The sequence below is a fragment of the Pectinophora gossypiella genome, chromosome 23 (assembly GCF_024362695.1).
Source record: "Pectinophora gossypiella chromosome 23, ilPecGoss1.1, whole genome shotgun sequence".
Classification (NCBI taxonomy): Eukaryota; Metazoa; Arthropoda; class Insecta; order Lepidoptera; family Gelechiidae; genus Pectinophora; species Pectinophora gossypiella.
Genome location: NC_065426.1, coordinates 792,767 through 813,921, shown reverse-complemented (window position 1 = coordinate 813,921; position 21,155 = coordinate 792,767). Strand labels below are relative to the sequence as shown.

The 21,155-nt window shown below is 37.9% G+C and overlaps 2 protein-coding genes across 4 annotated transcripts in view; both read left to right on the top strand.

The window, feature by feature from the left end:
- LOC126377320 (S phase cyclin A-associated protein in the endoplasmic reticulum) overlaps positions 1 to 21,155 on the top strand; it is a 526,515-nt gene that overhangs the window by 189,194 nt on the left and 316,166 nt on the right. The window lies entirely within an intron of this gene.
- Positions 89 to 21,155, top strand: part of LOC126377368 (insulin gene enhancer protein ISL-1) — a 67,506-nt gene continuing 46,439 nt past the window's right edge. For both annotated transcript variants that reach the window (XM_050025095.1, XM_050025094.1), the window contains exon 1: positions 89 to 575. In XM_050025095.1, coding sequence (XP_049881052.1) covers positions 470 to 575 — 106 coding nt within the window. In that variant the 5' untranslated portion in view covers positions 89 to 469. The remainder of the gene's footprint in view (positions 576 to 21,155) is intronic.

Sequence of the window (21,155 nt, the reverse complement as noted above, 5' to 3'; positions counted from 1 at the left end):
CCCGCCAATGGCAGAGTGGGTTGGGTTGCTCATGCGCTTTTGCGTCGATCCATAGAATTATAACTATAATACGGCAGTGTGGGTTTGGCCACTGCCGTGAAAGGACGTCCGTGACGGTCAAAGACTAATTCCTTTTTGTTAAAAAAAAAACCCCGAAGTGCCTAAGGACGTTCGTTAGTGGATATTTTTTAATCGTAATTTTGGTGTTTTTTCCTTTGTGGTAGAACCGAGTGTTTTGTAATCGAGCGAGTTTGTGCATTCTAGTATAAAAAGTAGAATAAACATAATTGTGATAATTAAATTTAAATAAAAAAAACATAATTCAAAAATTCATATCAATAGTTGACAAAAAACTTTATCAACATATGTCAAAATCGTAAAAATTTCAATCAACAGAAATATTCTGTCAAAAGTAATAGAATCAAGGGAAGTATACAGTGTGACCATAGAGGAGCGATTATCGTCAGTGATGGTTATGGCCAGTGGAGGCGGTGGTGGGCTGGTGCAGTCCCCACCAGACATGATGCATCACCACAACATCATGGACACCTCTTCACACGTCGAGATGATGCCGAGTAAGTACCTACTTACTAATGTAGCCTAATATCATAGAGAAAAACAATATATACTTACTAAAACGTACCAACAATAAACAAACAATCTACCAAATGAAAGTTATTCAGCAACGGATTTTCAAATCTATTGTAAAAACCTAAAAAGTACATTTTTTCAGTTAATTTTCGTCTTTTGAAATAGTTAAATTGAAAATAACGTAAAGATAATGTAAATACGAAATATATTATTGTAGGTAGGTATATCTGAAAAATAAAAAACGAGGAATCATTTCTTCAGACATTACATTTGCGTCAATTTCCAATTTAGTACCTAGGTATTTTTGGGGAAAATCAAAATAGCAACATAATTTATGTAGAAAATTATAAAATAATACTATTCGTTTTAACTCTAGTTTCCTTTTTAAAATCATAGCATGCAACCATTTTTCTAAAAATAAAAATGTATTTATAAATAACCTATTTAGGTAATTTAATTTATTTAAAATGGACTGCATAATTAAAAGATATTATTAATTTTCTCAATATTCTTTTAACTCTTGCTAATAAATAATAATAAATAAATAATAATAATTTTTAAGTCTTCACTTTATATAAAAAGAGTTCCAAATTTTACTTAAATCAATTTTTAAGTAGAATCGATACTTTTTAATTAAATTGTTATTTTGACATTGAGACGGGCAATAATTAAAATTTAAACCTTGATTTTATCAAATTGTGTTGCCAATTATAAATATGCTAATTCAATTTAATGTAGTTTGCCGTTGACTATAAATATAAATACCTATATATAACTTCGTAAGTACATTAAAATCGTTTTGATTTGTTCTAATTAAATATCGTAAACAATATGTTGTTAACTAAGGAATAAAAAATATAAAAAAGTTGATTTCAATCAAAATTAGGTAGTTATTTATTACGTCGAATTAAAATAACTTATTTTAAATTAAGATTTTCTAACTGATTATATGTATAAAATAATTGTATGTAATCTTGTTTTAAAAGAATCTAAAATTTTATATTTTCGGATTTTAGAAATTGCGGTGAAAGTTTTACTAATTAAATAGGCTGTTTTTTATAATGTAATGGAAAACCTCTTTACTCTAAAATATTTTTAGACATTGACTAAAGTAACTTATTAAATTAATAATAAATAAATTGTTCCTTGCCATACAGATTTGTATCCTGCATCATTCAGATTCAAGTGAGCTAGATTACAACAATATGCGAACCGGTTATGGTTATGTGCCCCGATTCCTGCAGACACCTCCTAATTTAAAATTATACCGGTCATTTTCTTATCCGCGTAGATAAAAGGACATGGCCCTTTTTGTACGGTCAAATAGTTAATACCCTTATACCCTTTGCTGCAAATCTACAATAAGTCTCGTCAACAAAAAAAAAAGAAAAGAAAAAGACATGACCCTAACAGTGCATCCAATCATGTTAATCAAAGAAAGCTTCTATCCACCGAAATGCACCATTCTAATCAAATATATTTGCGAAAGTAAGTTTTAACTTGATAAACATCATACCCCTTACCTTAGGGGGTGGCACAGTTGATTGATTTATAAAAGTGAGGGTTGGGATGCATTATTTTTGCCCATGCACGCGCTGCACATTAGGGGGTAGACACGGAGATTTATTTGTTCCGTGTTCTGAATAAGTCGTAAAGTAACGTTTGCTATAAGGATTTATGCGGTAAATTTTGGCTGATTTTGTATTTTAATACTTTAATATCTTTTGGCGTAGGCATACATTTGCGTCAACAAATAGGTAGTGAAAAAGATTAAGTTATTTTTTTTTAATTAAATTGTAATAAAATAGTCTCATTAATTTATTTAAGATAAGAGGAAAAAAATAGATAACATACTTATTTGGATCTTACAGTATATTTTGCCTGATTTGGTAATTTAAATATCTACTTTTTGGGGGTATTTTTAACGAATACTCAGTGAAAGGGATTTATTAATAAAATTAATAAATCATTTATTAATAAATTAAAAAAAAGTAATAAAATTAATAAATCCATAAATCGTAAATATTTTCAACTTATTTAAGGCAAGAAATGTTATCTCCTTGGCGTTATCCTGTTTTTCTTAGGGTCCGCTTATATAACCTGAACATTTGACAGGTCCGGTTTTACAGAAGCGACTGCCTGTCTGACCTACCAACCCGCGAAGGGAAAACCAACCCATTACAACCCAATAACAACTAAAAATATCACAAAAAGAAAGTTAAATCGAAAAAATCTGACTCATATAGAGCTTGAACCCGCAGCGCTTGTCAAACCGGGACGACCACTGGGTCCTCCTCCGGTTCATGCGATTCATCCTATATCTTCATTAAGCCGACGCCATTATTTTTTTCTTTGTGAGTTTCCCTAAGCACGGGTTACTGTTTTAAAAACAAAAAATCCTTTACATAACATAAGCTAACAACTTCGACTATATTAGTAGAAGCTTTACCGGGTGAGAGCTTTCAGCGCTCTCCATTTGACGGCCAATCTACAATAAGACATGTCAAAAAAAGAAAGTAGAAGCTTTAAAAATGATATTCCGTACCGTATCTATGACAAAATACCATAACAGAAGCTCACGTTATATCCCAATTGCGGTAGACAGAGGTACATCCAACGCAAGATGAACTAAGTACCCCCTCACGCCAAGCTTTCTGTTAAATCGACGTGATAAAGATAAAATCAAATCAAATATACTATATTGCACAGAACTAAATTACAACAATCACACATCACATGAATACAGTACAATTTGGGCGGCCTTATTGCTCTAGAGCAATTTTTTCCAGGCAACCACCAAAACGGGACAACTCCAAAAAAAAAGGAAAAAAAGAACAAATATCCTTAAAACTAAAAGTATTACTTTTATCATAAAACAATACTGTACCAACAGTGGGGCCTTGCCTTATATTTTAGCGTTCCTCTCCCAGTGTTTGCCTTTTAGCAACTCCAGGGTTTATTGCGGAGAATGTGCACCGCCTAGGTCCAACTAGTGATGCCAAAACACGTTCTTTTTAGAAGCTTTTTTTTTGACGTGACTTATTGTAGATTTGCCGCAGATGGCATTTACTACTTGGCCGGAACTCTTTAGAAGCATTTATTTACCATACATTTAGATCACGCCTGGTTTCCGTTATACAAGCATTTAATAAGCATAACTTATTTGTTTAACAGCCTCCGTGGTCTAGTGGCTAGAGCGTTAGGCTCACGATCTGGAGGTCCGGGTTCGATTCCCGATGGGGGCATGGTCGAAATTACTTTGTGAGACTGCGTGGAGATCCTTGGGGGAGGCCTATGCCCAGCAGTGGGCGTCGTACGGCTGATGATGATGATGATGACTGTCCTTTGTTTGGTAAGGATTTTTCAGGCTTGAATCACCTGATTGTCCGGAAAAGTAAGATGATTCCGTGTTTCGGAGGGCACGTTAAGCCGTTGGTCCCGGCTGTTAGCCGTAATAACACCTCCACCAACCCGTATTCGAGCAGCGTAGTGGAGTATGCTCCATACTCCATCCGGTTAATTGAGAGGAGGCCTGTGTCCAGCAGTGGGACGTATATAGTCTGTTTATGTATGTATGTATTTGTTTAAGCATTTTTCATTGAGTTTAGTAAGATAGCGATAAGTACGTACATCGAAACAAAAGATTTTGATTTGATTTACAAATTCTCTGTTGGACTAAAAACAGATTAAAAGGTTTCCTTGCTTTTCAACTACAGTGTAGTCATAGAATAAAGAATAATACTACGTATAGAACGGTCTCCACCCCGCACCTATTCGTATCGGGTTACCTCACCCCCTCTGGGTCTTACTTTAGTTTAAACGGGCGGACAGCGCGCGGACTTTGTCTCGCTCGCTCTGTCGCGAACGGCGTCCGTGTACCAGTGATTGAGCGTTGTGCCCACGATCCGGAGGTCCCGGGTTCAAATCCCGGTGGGGACATATCACTTTGTAATCCCTAGTTTGGTTAGCACATTACACGCTGATCACCTGATAGTCCAAAAAGTAAGATGATCCGTGCTTCGGACGGCATGTTAAGCCGTTGGTCCCGGTTACATACTTACTGATGTAAGTAAGTAGTCGTTACATGAGCCATGTCAGGAGCTTTGGCGGCTCAATAATAATCCTGACGCCAGGATTGACGGGGTTGGTAATCCACCTCACTACCCACATGATAGAAGAAGAAGACTTTCGCGTTTGGCTCACGATAAGAATGATACCTATATTTCTATGGAGTATTCGGGGAGTGGCATAATGTAAAAAGTGGGTTATGACGTCATCCATCTCTAACTGCTTTGTGTATCATATTCCCGACAAACTAAAACCAACTTTGAAACGAACTCAATCACTCACAGATCACCTCACTGAGTTGACTCTTAAAAGAACTCAATCGCAGATCCTACTGAGTTGCACATCACTATTAGCAGATAGCAGTTGCAGCGATAACCAGATACGCAAACAGAGATAGGGTTAAACTGACAAGGCTGTGGTTATTTTCTAAATAAATAATTTGCCAACCACAGTGGTTACTTTATAGCCAGACAGGTTAGAATGGTTAAATAATTGTTTAGTGGTTAAAAATAGCAATTTTCACTAACACTGTTGGCTTGAGTATTGTAGACGGCGATACGACTCACCACGTATCACGCTGGTCTAACAGAAAGCTCGGCGAAGGGTTCATCTTGGGATTGATGTATCTCTGACTACCCCATTTGGGATATAGTCGTGAGCTTATGTTATATTAATAACCATAGCTGATAGTTGGCTTAGCGGACAATGCATCGTATAGTTCATCAGATTATGCGGTCCCCCTCACTCCTTAGCGACTTACTATTTAAGACTAAAGTAAAACCCAGAGGGGGTGAGGTAATTCTAGCTGCGAATTGGTGCGGGCGGAGAGTTACCGTTCTGTACATAGTATTCTTTATTTTATGCGACTTTTTCAAAAATCACATTCTAGCAATAGTTTTAATCCAGGTAAAAGCTGTGGACTTATTTTTTACCCTGAATGAAAATTACTTGATTGACTTGATTTGTTGAAAAAAACCATAAAAAGTGAAAATAATGATCGAATCTTATACTTAAATATAAGTACTTAAATAAGTATATTTATTTAAGGTGTAGTAGTAAGGTTTAGTTTGTTTTATTTTTAGCTTTATTTATTTATTTAATTTTATTCTTTATTTTGTTTTGTTTTTATTCTTTATTTGTTTGTCTTCTTCTTCTCTGGTGTCAGGGTTACTATTGAGTCGCCAAAAGCTCCTGACATGACTCATGTAACGACTACTGACTTATATCAGTAAGTAGTAACCGGGACCAACGGCTTAACGTGACTTCCGCACGGATCATCTTACTTTCGGAAAATCAGGTGATCAGCTAGTAATGTCCTAACAAAACTAGGGATCACAAATTATTTTTATGTGTTATTTCCCCACCGAGATTCAAACCTGGGACCTCCGGATCGTGAGCCTAACGCTCAACCACTGGACCACGGAGGCCGTTATTAGTTTATTTATTTACTGTACAGTCATGAGCAATATAATGTACCCACTTTAGGACTCTGTCGTACTAACATATTTGACATTTAGTGAGACTTACAGTTCAATTTGTCAAAAAAGTTAATGTGACATGGTACCAAAGTGTAACATATTAATGCTCGTGACAGTACCTGTTTTGTTTACGGTGTAAATGAAAACATGTTGGCAGTCTTTAATATATTAATCACCACTTTTAAAACTAACGTATGAAAGCTTCCAAACATCTATTTCCAAGTCAGGTAGGACAGAGCTAAGGTCGTAGACCACCAGGTCCTTTATTGGGGTCCAACTCGGTAGCTCTCGCACCTACACGCTAAATGTTTGGCTACCATAATGCGAGTACCATAGCGGTCGACACAAAAAAAGGACGGAGGAAAAAATATTCGGGTTCGTGGTAGGAATAGGGTTTTAATATTTAGCAGATTTTTAATTTTTTATTGTGTCGTTTTCATTGCACGAAATTAGCTGTAGGATTTTAAAATTAAATAATAATAATAATAAAATTTCACACAACAACAACAATTTACATATTAATAAACATTACATTAACAATAAAATATAATTTTGTTGGTGGCTATTTAAAAGCAGAAGGTAACCCTGTCTCTCAAACTAGGAGACCTGTATCTTGAGAGGCAGTGTTCAGTTTTTACAGTTTTTTTTAAAATATCATTGAGTGGAACTATCAAAGACAATAAATTATTTATTTATTTATTTATTTCAAAAATTTAGTACACACAGTGATTATGCTAACTAGCATCTTTAAACCATGGTTTGTGTCGATGGTAATTAATGTACGTATACTGAAAGAAAGAGGTCGATAAACAATTTTGTTTTGTCTATGACAGTATTCTAGAATAGTCGTTAGTTTTTTCCGGAATGGCGTAAAAGCTGAGCTGTGTAATTTAAAAAAAGCTAGTCCTAGTAACGTTGCTACATACATAGATACTTAAAAAAAAAACTGGTCTTACACGTACGGTGACGAGTACTAATATGTATACACTTTGATACCATGTACCAAAGTGTATACATATTAGTACTCATAACTTTTTGACAAATAAAACCGTAAGTCTATTCATAAATAAGTTAAATAGAAAAAAAAGACATTTGTCACCTTTAGATCTGTCTTTGTTTAGTAATCGGAATTTCATAATTTATTTTTGACCCAGGTAACTACCCAATTATAATAATAACAAGATGAGGTACACATAGATATAGTAGAACGCGTATAAATCACGAACATACATACATACCGATGTACACACCTACATTTTTGAAATAAATCTTTAAAATTTAATTTTTTTTTTTTTATACATACACACACGAACATGTGATGTGTAATGTGAGTAATGACATTGTAATTTATTTTATTATTATCTCATAATTAATGTACTCAATGATTGACATTTAAATTATCAATTGTATTTTACTATTTGCATGTCAGCCTCCGTGGTCTAGTGGTAAGAGCGTTAGGCTCACGATCTGGAGGTCCGGGTTCGATTCCCGATGGGGACATTGTCGAAATCACTTTGTGAGACTGTCCTTTGTTTGGTAAGGACTTTCAGGCTTGAATCACCTGATTGTCCGAAAAAGTAAGTTGATTCCGTGCTTCGGAGGGTAAGTTAAGCCGTTGGTCTCGGCTATTAGCCGTAAAAACACCTCCACCAACCCGCAGTGGAGCAGCGTGGTGGAGTATGCTCCATACCCTCTCCAGTTGATTGAGAGGAGGCCTGTGCCCAGCAGTGGGACGTATTTAGGCTATTTATGTTATGTTATTTGCATGTTATAATCTAAATAACTAAAAATGTAGACTAAATGTTAAATGCTGACCGACTGCAAACTGTAATACCATTTTTATTGTGAATAAATGATTATGTTTAACATGTATGGATAAGTGACGTGGCTTGCTTCTGCTAGCTCCAATAGCTAGAACCGGTGTCACAGCCTCCCACTTTATACAGCGTGGCTTCTCTTCAGTCGTTTCACCACATTTTCGAGGTCTAAAAGCTCTGATGCGAGGGAATTCGGATTCATCCGAATCCGAATTGAATTTTAATTTAAAAATTTCACAAAACAATTATAAAAAAGCGAAACGGATGTGTTGTTTCACAAGGCGACTCAAACGTGCCTACATATAACGTGTCGGAGACCGCGAAAGCACGCGTTGCCAGTCGGCATCTATGATGGCCGTATTACTGCTTTATGGCCGGATATCAACTATTTTTCACCTTTTTAGGGTCCTATTCTGTAACTCACAAGGAAAAAAGCGGCCTGTTAAAAAGTTCCTCAGGTTACGTAGGTATATGTACGTCTGTCAGAGGCAATTTTGGAATACCAAAAGCATTTGGCCTTTGCATTTGATAAGTAGTTCGTCGTAGATTTTGGTTTATTTAATGGATCACTTACAGCTATGTACTTCATAACATTTAGTTAGGACATATAAGTAAACAAAGTAAAACAGTACTAATGTGTAAGCCAATTACAAGTGAATACAACATTAATTATAAAAAGCAACGTCTAGTCTGTTGAGACTAACTTCTCAGCAGCTAAAATCTATATAATAATATATAATTATTGCACAAGCTGGTACAAAACGAATATATTTTTCATTTGATGTTGACGTTAATATTTACTAGCGGACCCGACAGACTTTGTCCTGTCAAAAAGATTTGTAATGTAGCAGGAACACACCTAAATTGCTTAGACAACAGTGATTACTTGCAATATGAATTTTATATCGGCTCACGATCCGGAGGTCCCGGGTTCGAATCCGGTGGGGGACATATCACAAAAATCACTTTGTGAACCCTAGTTTGGTTAGGACATTACAGGCTGATCACCTGACTGTCCGAAAGTAAGACGATCCGTGCTTCGGAAGGCACGTTAAGCTGTTGGTCCCGGTTACTAATAATAAGTAAGGAAGTAGTCGTTACATGAGCCATGTCAGGGGCTTTTGGCGGCTCAATAATAACCCTGACACCAGGGTTGATGAGATTAGTAATCCACCTCACAACCCACACGATAGAAGTAGAAGAAGAAGTTAGAAAACGTTGGTCCCGGCTATTAGCCGTAAAAACACCTCCACCAACCCGCAGTGAAGCAGCGTGAGTATGCTCCATACCCCCTCCGGTTGATTGAGGGGAGGCCCTGTGCCCAGCAGTGAGACGTATACTAGGCTGTTTAAGCACCTTACCTTAGCCGCATTATCAATTACCATAAGGGTAACAAACATGAACATATGTTATAGATACGACAGTATCTATACACGTTTCGGTAGTAGGTCCTTAATGCAAATAGCCTTATCAAAAACGGTGTAGTAAAATATAAAGTGACACTTGTTAGTGCCATATGGTATTAGTTTGACTGTGTTTACTTAGAGATATGGCAAATGGGAGGTCGCAGGTTAAGAATGTACATATTTAGATATACCACTTTACTGTTTATGTTACTTTATCATAAAAAGTACCAATTTCATATTTATTATGTAAATGAGGAGCTCGGTGGCGCAGCGGTAAACGCGCTCGGTCTGCGATTGTTGAAGTTGAGCAACTTTCGCAAAGGCACGTCATAGAATGGGTGACAACCAAAAAAGTTTCATCTCGAGCTCCACCGTGCTTCGGAAGGCACGTTAAGCGTTGGTCCCGGCTGCATTAGCAGTCGTTAATAACCATCAATCCGCACTGGGCCCGCGTGATGGTTTAAGGCCCGATATCCCTATCCATCCATAGGGAAGGCCCGTGCCCTAGCAGTGGGGACGTTAATGGGCTGATGATGATGATGTAAATGAAAATACCAGTTTTTAAGAATGACTAATATGTTTGGCTGATTCCTTATCACCATAAGGTTTATCATCCAGCTTACGACATCGTATCAACAGTGGCTGCAAGTTGTCTTTGATTACTTGTGGCTCTGCCCATCCCATTAGGGATTACGGGCGTGAGTTTATGTATGTATGTTTTGTTACGTCGTGACTTAAACATAAACAGTATATACGTCCCACTGCTGGGCACAGGCCTCCCCTCTATCAACCGGAGGGGGTATGGAGCATACTCCACCACGCTGCTCCATTGCAGCTCGGTAGAGGTGTTTTTACGGCTAATAGCCGGGACCAACGGCTTAACGCAAGTGCCTACTACTAACAGAGCTCTCTGCATAACATTACATCTACTTAACACAATAAATATTGTTAGGATCCTAGTAAATGAAAACGTGGGTCCTCTGCTTACCCCAAAGGGAAATAGGCGTGATCTTTTGCAGGTATGTTTACGAAGATAAGTATTGTAAATACATTGTAAAGGCTAAGTGTACTTAGAGTGTGTTTATAAAGTAGGCTAGAGAATGCATAGAATTAGTATAAAATTATACTAAAACTGAAATCAACCGGCGGACATTACCATAGCACAGCCTATTATAGCTTTAATGAGAGAATATTTCCATAAAAGAGGATCTATTTTATCACATGTCACTGTCAGTTTAAAGATAACAGCGCACCGGCGCAAGCGCAAGTTGTTATTATAAATCTACTGCTTTAAAGCTTGTCCATGCTGTTTTGCTAGGGTTGATTAGTTTGTTCGTTTACATTCATACATTCACGTTTGGATCATAGACTATTGATATCACATATCCCGACGACCCGATTACTCTAGCCGTAGAGGCAGCCAATCAGCTCGCGACACCAAACACTTCAGGACCCCGATACCGACCCCGCCGGCTTGGTTGACGATTTCCCTCATTCAGCGCTTATCGCTATCGACTCACTAGGGTCGATTAATTCTTTCAAATATTTTTCCTCTCAGACGACGCCCTGAGCCGAGGTTCGCGCCCAACTGGGCACCCTCAGGCCTGTTGTCTTCAACGTTGTACCGGATGAGAGCCTTCAGCGCCCCCATTTGTCCGGCCAAGTAGTTAATGCCATCTGCGGCAAATCTACAATAAGTCATTTAAAAAAAAGATATCACATAGTTAAATAAAAAAATATCCAAAACAAAAAGAAAAACAAACCAAAATCATAAAAACAATAATAATAAAACTAAGTATTCTAAATGCAACGCACTGACGGCCCGATCATCTGCGGTGGAGTCCGGAATAAAAGGACCTCGCTCAGCATAAGTCGCGGCGTGAGCCACGACGCTGGTATTCTGTGGGCTGGGAATCTTCAACCCCTAAAGATAGTCCACTTACAAACTCCTTTAAAAACCTATTCAAAAGATATACTGCGATTACGTCGTCTATAGAATCTTTATCTCGAAGATATCCGATCAAAAGCTCGTATATAAGACCTTTGATCTCGCCGCTATCTCCTATCCCGCTCCCACTTCCGTATTTTCAAGTCGTTAAATATTTCTTAAAGGCGCTAAAGCTTTTTTTTATTTGTAACTAAAAGGAAGAGTAGAGGCCCCATGATCGTACCCTGTGGAAACCGATTTTTGTTTAGATTTTTGGTAATTGATCTGAATGTGAGATGTTCTTTAATTATTTTATCGCGACATTCCTTTTTGGTAATTATTTAAATGTATGGATACCGGTTACCAATTTAAAGCATGAAGTTATTGAAGAGGCAGAACCAGTTGTCGTAAGACAACTTCAGCCGCTGTTATTATACCATTCAAAAGTAATTCGGGTTCGAATCCCGGTGGGGACATATCACGAAAATTACTTTGTGATCCGTTGTTTGGTTAAGACATTACAGGCTGATCACCTGATTATCCGAAAGTAAAATGATCCGTGCTTCGGAAGGCCGTTGGACCCGGTACTGGTACTTACTGATGTAAATATGTAGTCGTTACATGTCATGTCAGGGGCCTTTGGCGGCTCATAATAACCCTGACACCAGGATTGATGAGGTTGGTAATCCACCACACAACCCACACAAAAGAAGAGAAGAACATATAGGGATTAAAACAAAATCAATTAATAAACGCTACAAAGTTAGACACCCACTTGACCGTAATTAATTAACGCGAACGGAAACGGATCCGTGTTAGAATGCGCAGGAGTAGAAAATTAAGGAATTGTAATTCGGATGACATTCCTCAGTGAAGTTGTGGGTTTACCGGCGTCTTTGAAGTGTAAAAGTGTAGAAGCGTGTGCTTGATGGTCGCGACATTCATGACCACACCTGGGTTGACACACTGGCGAGCAGGAGAATGAAACGCCATCAAACCGACAACAATCCACCAGTTGGAGACTTCTCCTGCAGAGTGTACGGTAGAGTTTGCCGCTCTAGGATTGGTTTGCACAGCCATGAAAAAAAGTGCATTTCTTCGAGGCAAAGACGTCATAAATCTTCTGAAACAGACGTATAAGGCCAATGGTATGAAGTGTAATAAAATCGCCTATAAGACTTTGACTTGTAAACAACAGGCGCCTGGAGTACGGAAGTTGAATCGACCGAGACATCTCGAGAGATGCCGAGATGTGTCGAAAGATACCGAGATACGAGGGGAGGTCAAAAAGTTCGCGGAATGAGGGGGAAGGGGGTCGAAATTAAACACGAAACTATTTTTCCTTTTCAATATATTCTCCCTTAACCTTAACACATTTTCCGGATCTATCAAATAATTTGTTTATTCCATCATAAAAAAAAGATTTCTCTTTGCTGTCAAAATAGGCCGAAATTGCAGACTTGACTTCTTCATCATCGCCAAATTTTCGTCCACGCAGTTCCTTTTTCATTTTTGGGAACAAATAATAATCGCTGGGGCCAAGTCTGGACTGTAAGGCGGGTGGTTTAATTTTTCGAACCCGCATCGGTGAATGGCAGCCGTCGCAACATGGCACGTGTGGACGGGTGCGTTGTCGTGCAAAAGGAGCACACCTCTTGACAGCTTTCCTCTTCTTTTTTCCTTGATAGCCTCTTTCAATCTATCCAGTAAAGAAGCGTAGTAATGTCCCGTTATAGTCACACCACGATCTTTATAATCAATCAGCAAAATACCTTCTGTATCCCAAAAAATAGTGGCCATGATCTTTCCGGCCGATTGTGACACCTTAAACTTCTTTGGAGGAGGTGTGCCTTTTTTATGCCACTGCATCGACTCTTGCTTCGACTCAGGTTCATAGTGGTGAACCCAGGTTTCATCTCCAGTAACAATCCGGGCCATAACTTCTTCCTTATTCTCTCCACAGAGCTCTAAAAACTGGCGAGAACACTCGACACGCTCGCTTTTTTGAAGTGGCGTGAGCATTCTTGGAACCCATCTTGCGCTGACCTTAGTCATCCCAAGATGTTGATGTAGGATATTTAAAATACTTGTTTCGGATACACCGACCATTGCTGCAAGCTGCTTCTTCTTCAAGCGGGTATCTTCTAATACAAGTTTCTTTACTTTTTCGATGATTTCCGGTGTGGTGGCCTCAATGGGCCGTCCGGAGCGGGGGTCATCTTCAATCGACTCTCTTCCTTGCTTGAAAAGAGCTCTTGAAAAAATCGTCTGAGCGGATTTTCCTTGCTTGGTGAGGAACTTAATGACGGCGCGGTGTTCAATTTTCTCCATATTCGCTGAGTTCTTCCCGATTCACTTGTTTGCTGGTCGATAGTTCAAACGTTAATGACCCGATTTGCTTCAAACTTGGTACATATACTGTTAATGAGGTGTGCAACTAGCGGCTACCTGTACGAGCAAACCAACCCCCTCCAACCCCTCCATTCCGCGAACTTTTTGACCTCCCCTCGTAGCGGCGGCGATTGAAAGAATCGAATGTCCTTCCCGTAATATATGGACTTGGAGAAATCACAACAGGGGGGTTAAAATGGCCACATCGAAGCAATATTGCTATTTGATATCTGTTTGCATTGCGCACTTACTTTTATATGCGCAAATGTCAAATTGCAATATTGCTTTCTTACATGAATTGCTTCGATGTGGTCATTTTAACCCCCCAGAACCTGAATTGGGTCGTGTACTAGGTGCAAGATAAATTATGAAATTCTATTCTAATTCTAATAAAGACAGATCTAAAACTAACGAAAAACATTTTCTTTTTCTATTTAACAAGAGAATATTACACCATAAACAAAACAGTTACATAACAAAAATATTAGAAAAATATGAAACAAAACAAATACTTAAAATTAAAATAAAACTAAAACAAATAAACAGAACTCAAAATAAAATAAATTAATTTATGAAATTTAATAAAAAAGAAACCTAATAATAAGTCCGACATTTTAATGTATTTCTATGACGTCACAGTGTGCTTCTTCATTCAAATTCCATAGTAATTTCGTGTTTCGTTTTTTTAGTAAAACGTAACCGATTTGACTAGTTGGAAACTAGCCTATACGTATTTGTTTTATCAGATAACATAAGTTCACGACTATACAATTGGGGTAGTCAGAGGTACTTCCTCACTGAGCTTTCTGTTAGACCAACATGATAGGCGGTGAGTAAATCTAATGCTTTATAAGTATGATACTCCACAGCTCCATTTGATTGGCCTAGCCCGTCCCACCAAAATCCAATAAGCATTTAAAAATGCAAGAAAAACCAAAATCCTTAGATTAAACAAAGAACGGGTTCGGCCTCCTAAAAAAAACTTATAATCCGCGCTATCGACTGTCCCCCATAAAAGACCTATAACGGCCACAGACAAAAAATAAAAAAGAACAAAAGGCACGCTCGGAACCTTACGTTATCTTCGCCCGGCGCCAGTGGCACGACAGAGATTTTTTTTAATCTTATTTTTTCTCGAGGCAAAATCCCGATGCAGCCAGTAATTGACAGAATTTACGCGCACGATAAGGGAGGTTTATGTCATTAGAACTGGTTATGTTGAAGAGTGAATTTGCTTTCGTTTTCTAATCTGTGGCCGCCTTAATCTTTGGTGGTCAATAAAGTTCTTTTAAAAAAATATAATTGGATATTTTTTTGTATTTTTTTATGGTTTTATGAGCTATAAAGCTAGAATTAAATTAACAAAACACAAATCGACTCTATCTGTCCTGTAATAAATTCCATATAAAACTAAAAATTCTGAAAGCACGTAGGTAGGATGCGGAAGCAGTTGGTCAGATCTGAGCTCTAACATACATTTATTTTCTTTCCATTCAACTTTATGTGCAGTTAGTGTAACTATAATATACCCTACTTAACATAGCAGGGTTAGAATGACAATAGGACAGACATTATAGTATATTGCCTAGTGTGAGAGACGAAAAATATGTATTTTTTTATTATTATGGTGTCTCACTGCAGGGCAAAGGCTTCTCTTCCTTTCTCCCACTCCTCACTTCATGCCACCATTTCAAAAAGCGGTCTAGCGGTTTAATAATAAAAAAAAATGTTTTCTAAGTAATTATATCTAAAGTTACATTTAGTAAGTAATCTATGACTATCTAGGTATCGAATTTTTCCATTCCCCATCACATAATTACCAATAACTTGAATTGCCTATTTATGGAAAATATTTTTGCCAATACCGATTTCAGGTATACAATGACCAGCCACAAGCAATAACCAGTCAAAATATTGTCCAAACTCGTCCATCTCAATCGCACGCCTTCTTTGACAGCTGTCAAATTAAAGTGACAGCTCCATTGCCGCCATTTTTTTGTGGATTCTATTTTGGGCGGTGACGGCGCGGTTTTGGGTAAAGATTTTTCGGTCCGTGACTTTTAATGATTTGCGCAGGGTTTGACATTTGGATTTCTGGATGGTGTAATAGGGATAAATAGATTTATTATAATATGTCAAAGGATACTTTTACAATGTTTTGAAAAAATAAATATAGCATAACGCCTGTATCTTCTAAGGTGTAGGCAGAGGTGTAGTAAACCAAATCCTCGCCAGCTATGTTTAAAGTCTCATGTATTAGGAGGCGAGCCTATTACCATTAACCGGACAAAAAACCTGGAAATCACGCGATATCAATTATCTATGAATCCAAACATGAATTTAAACTCACAAAGTCTTTCGAACAATCGGGTGTTTAGCTTATTCAGCCTATAAGGTCCTAACCAAACAGGGATCCCAAAGTGATTTCCGTGATATGTCCCCACCGGGATTTGAACCCGGGACTTCCGTATCGTGAGCTCAAAGCGCAACCATCGGACCACAGAGGCCGTTAAGATAGGGCAATAATAGACATCATCATCGCCAGCCCATTAACGTCCCCACTGCTGGGGCACGGGCCTTCCCTATGGATGGATAGGGAGATCGGGCCTTAAACCACCACGCGGGCTCAGTGCGCATTGGTGATTATTAACGACTGCTAATGCAGCCGGGACTAACGGCTTAACGTGCCTTCCGAAGCACGGAGGAGCTCGAGATGAAAACTTTTTTTTTGTGGTCACCCATCCTATGACCGGCCTTTGCGAAAGTTGCTTAACTTCAACAATCGCAGACCGAGCGCGTTAGCCGCTGCGCCACCGAGCTCCTCACTAATAGTCTATTAGTTAGTATGTGAACTAATAGACATGTAACCTTATAATTGACAACATTTCAAATTTTTAAGCCGTGGTTTTTTTGTGCTATTTCGAAAGTACTTGTTTAAATAGAAGACACGTATTTTTTCTTTTCAAAATTTTTCCACTAGAAGTTACAAAAAATATTTTTTGAAAATTGGATTCTGCCATTGATAGAATGAAGGCAGTATAATGTAATGTACCTTTGCATGCGTATTTAAAAAAAGTCGCAAACAAAGTGTCAAGTTATGTATGACATTTACTTTTTTTATAATTTTTATGTAAAGGTCTGAACTTATTATGCCTTCCTCTTCTGACCTCGTGGATTTTTCAATATATTTCTATTATTACTGAATTAAAAAATCTGAAAAAATGTGTTTTGTGTAAATCATAGAAATATCTCGAAATGGTTTTCGATTTAAGGCACCTTAGTAAAAATGAAATGTTGTCAATTGTTACAAAATTAGCCCCTGCTTTTCATCCCTTGTGTTCTAACACCAACAGGTGACTAATCGGCAAAATATTTCTTTATCTACATTGCAAAGGATTCGATAACCGAGGCGCCTCGTGCATTCCTTGACTTTGTCATAAAGCGGGCTAGGCTAAGTGTGAGCACTGATTTATAAGCGTGGGTTCTGTAGCTTATATTTAATGGCTACAAACCCATTGATTAATTATGAAAGTGTAATTGTTTTGTTTAATTTTCGTAGGCAGATAATTCTTAATTTCAAATTGAGTTAACTTTTCAATAGGTCAAAGAATTCGTTCAAAAATAAAAGGAATATATGTATATAGTATATATATATATATACACCCACTTCTAGCTAGCTGTGTGTAAGTTCCATGCAACAAAGGGTGAGCCTATTGCCATTAACCGGGCACAAAATTCTGTAAACCACGTGATATCAATTTATCTACGCTCAAAATGTGAATCCAAACTAGTAATGTCGAATGTTTTATTTGTAAATTAAAACAATATCCTCTAAAAGTAGGTACTTATATCACCTGCTTAAGGCAGACTGCCTTATAGTATACTTTTGAAGGAGAAGCTATAATATATAGGAGGTAAACATTAAAATTTATAGACAGCCTATAAATACAATTATAGACATATACAAGGTGTTAGTAACATCGTAATGAATACTAAGGGGGATGATTCAGACCATGATTCTGAGTTAATATCAACATTTTGTGTTTTTTTTAAATTATTTTCTGTTCCATACTTTTGCGACGTAAAATTCCACTTGAAATCAACTCAGAATCATAGTCTGAACCATTTCTCAGAGTTTTCGTTACGGTGTCGCTAACAACCTATATATACTACCACAGAGTATAAAAATCTCCCTTAAATCAAAGGGAGTAAGAAGCACACTAATATTTTGATATCTTAGGTAATAGGTTTTTAATTCCCTATCCACGGATCCCTAATATCATGTGGGAAGTAAAAGCATAACGAACCCAATAAACCGAAGACCTTATTCCCCCTATTTTAAATTCCACAATCGCCTGTCAAATTCTTTAAGACAATAGTAAGCTGATGACAATGTCAATCGAAATCTGACTCTTTATTTGACTATACGATTTTGGATTACTGAACAGTTGAATATAGTTCTTATGTTAATGTGTATTAGAAACGAAATTTGTGAGTGGATATGGAAAAAAAAGTTAGGCGCCACGTTTTGTCGCCGAGAAAATGTCGCGCCGCGATATCCGGTTGAAAAAAAAAAGTTTTGTTTCTTTTTTTGTTTTTTTTTTAGGGACCCCCGGTCAGTGTCCATGGCGTTGAAATATTATGTGTCTATCTGTGACCGTAATGATTTATGTATATAGTAACGAGCCTGACGTTTTGAGCACATTTTTTTTTATTTTTCGGAAGTTGGTACCATATGGGCGTTTGGTTTTTCAGTCTATTAAGAGTTTGGCGCCTTTAATTTTATGGTTAGAAAAAAAAAGATAATTTTTTAAGTGAATAAAATCGTGCTTTAACATGTGGTTTAGGTATCCTGCTCATAATTACATTAATTGTAATCTGTATTAAGTGGGCTGGCAGCGGAAGACCTAGAAGGACATACCTACATTGACCAAATTGGAGATGTCCTTAGAAAAGGTTCAGTACAATCTAATCTGAACCGACGTGCGTGTATGAAACGATTTTAAGTTAAGACGGAAAAATTATGCTCTACGTATAAAGTATGAAACAAGAAAATAGGTAAGTATATACCTCTGAAATTCTTCCGAATAGTAATGTTTAGAAGATAAACGTGGTCGAATGCCGTGGTAAGCGAACTCGCAAAAAAAATTCTGACATGTGGTTTAGAAGTTAGGTTGGGATAGACGTGCATACACACACATATACATTATGTTAAACAAACCACCAGGAGGTCTCACGATCTGGAGGTCCGGATTCGATTCCCGATGGGGACATTGTCGAAATCACTTTGTGAGACTGTCCTTTGTTTGGTAAGGACTTTTCAGGCTTGAATCACCTGATTGTCCGAAAAAGTAAGATGATTCCGTGCTTCGGAGGGTACGTTAAGCCCGGCTGTTAGCCGTAAAAACACCTCCATCAACCCGCAGTGGAGCAGCGTGGTGGAGTATGCTCCATACCCCCTCCGGTTGATTGAGGGGAGGCCTGTGCCCAGCAGTGGGACGTATATAGGCAGTTTATGTAAACAAAACACCGTTGCCCACCTTAGAATAAGTTTATCCTTTAAAGGTTTGTAAATTTGTGTGCTATAAAGTATTTTATTATTATGTAAGTCATTTCCATTTCTCGGGACTATGGAGTCCCGGACTTTTGGAAGGTGTGCGTGGGGCCGAAGCCAACACGTAGAGACAATTTAATCTAAATGTGATGTGACACCAACCGGCGATTATCCCTGTCATCATCATCAGCCGTACGACGCCCACTGCTGGGCATAGGCCTCCCCCAAGGATCTCCACGACGATCAGTCCTGCGCCCCTGAATTATTATTATTTAAACACAAACCCCTTTTTCTTCCGCCGCAGTCTGGTAAAAAGGAAGACTCCACGCTTTACTTAGTTTTGTGGGTGGCAAATCCGACACGCACAGCAAAATACACATCACACGTTTTAAAATATTGACTTATCGACTTAATACCAACAGACAAACTTACTCAGATTAATTTCTCCGTGGAAGACCACAGACTAAATAAAAAAAAGAATAAACGAGAATCAACAGAAAGGTCAAATAATGGTATTAAATAAAAGAATAATATTTGATGTTTGACTTTATATGAATTCCTTCACACGTCTTGACGTGATGTAAAGATGGTTGGGTTTTCTCACGGTGTTAGTAGGACATGGCATCACGCCTGTATCCCGAAGGGGTAGGCAGAGATGTAGGTATAGTATATACACCCACGCCTCGCAGGGCGTGAGCTTATTGACATGAACCGGACACCAATCCCGGCAACCACCCGGGGAGTTAAAATGGCATCGAAGCAATTCATATTAAAAATTCACTCAAAGTTCACTAAGAAAGCAATATCGCAATTTGACATTTGCTCATATAAAAGTAAGTGCGCAATGCAAACAAATGTCAAATAGCAATATTGCTTTCTTAGATGAATTGCTTCGATGTGGCCATTTTAACCCCCCTGATATGACAAATACAAATATACTTTATTGCACCAAAATAAAAGGAAATATTTACAAAAGATTCTTAACTAGGTACATGGCAAATGGCGGTCTTATCGCTTAAAGCGATTTCTTCCAGGCAACCATAAGGCGAGGAAATATGTAAAAATCAAAAGATTATGAATTATCATAAGTAAGCTGAGTAAGCTCTTCTTGGTCTTCCCCTTCCTCTCTTTATTTCTGTCTTCCTTTCTATGATGTTTTTTTAATGAATTCGTTGTGTTTTATTGTGTCCAATCATCTTGCCTCTTCTGTCCTCTATAACTTTCAATATTTGTCTCTTCCAGTACACTCTACCTATCTTTTTGATATACCTAGGTATAAAACTATAGAATATAAGTTTATATTCCAATTGGGGTAGTCAGAGGTGATGTACGTCTGACTACCCCAATTGGGATATAAACTTATATTCTATAGTTTTATACTCTCACTTACATCTCTATATCAACTAAGTACCCACACTACACCGAGCTTTGCTGTGGTGAGCCGTATCACCGTCTATAATGCTCGAGCCAACTGTGTTAGTGAAAATGGTATTTAAGATAAATTAATAACTCATTGGTGCAGGTCCTAATCCAGCATGGGCCTATACCTGTGATATTCGAAATCGTTTTTCGAATTCATGTTCGGATCATAAATGTTATCACGTGCTCAGCGATAGGAGAGCCACATTCCCAAAAAATGCGTTTCGGAGGTATGTGACCTAACCTGTGTTGGGCTGATTTTACATTCGCGGGTTGGAAATCAGACAGGCAGTCGCTTCTGTAAAAACCGGACCTGTCAAATCTTCAGGTTAGGTAAGCGGACCCTGTGAAAAACGGGATAATGATACGGAGATGATGATGATGATGGTGCAGGTCGGTGCAGGGGTTCGCAGTACTTCATTTATTCCTTGATACATTGCCAACAGCCTCTGAAACAGAGGACTCAAAATTATTTATAACTTAATCCGGTTGACTGTCAGCTTA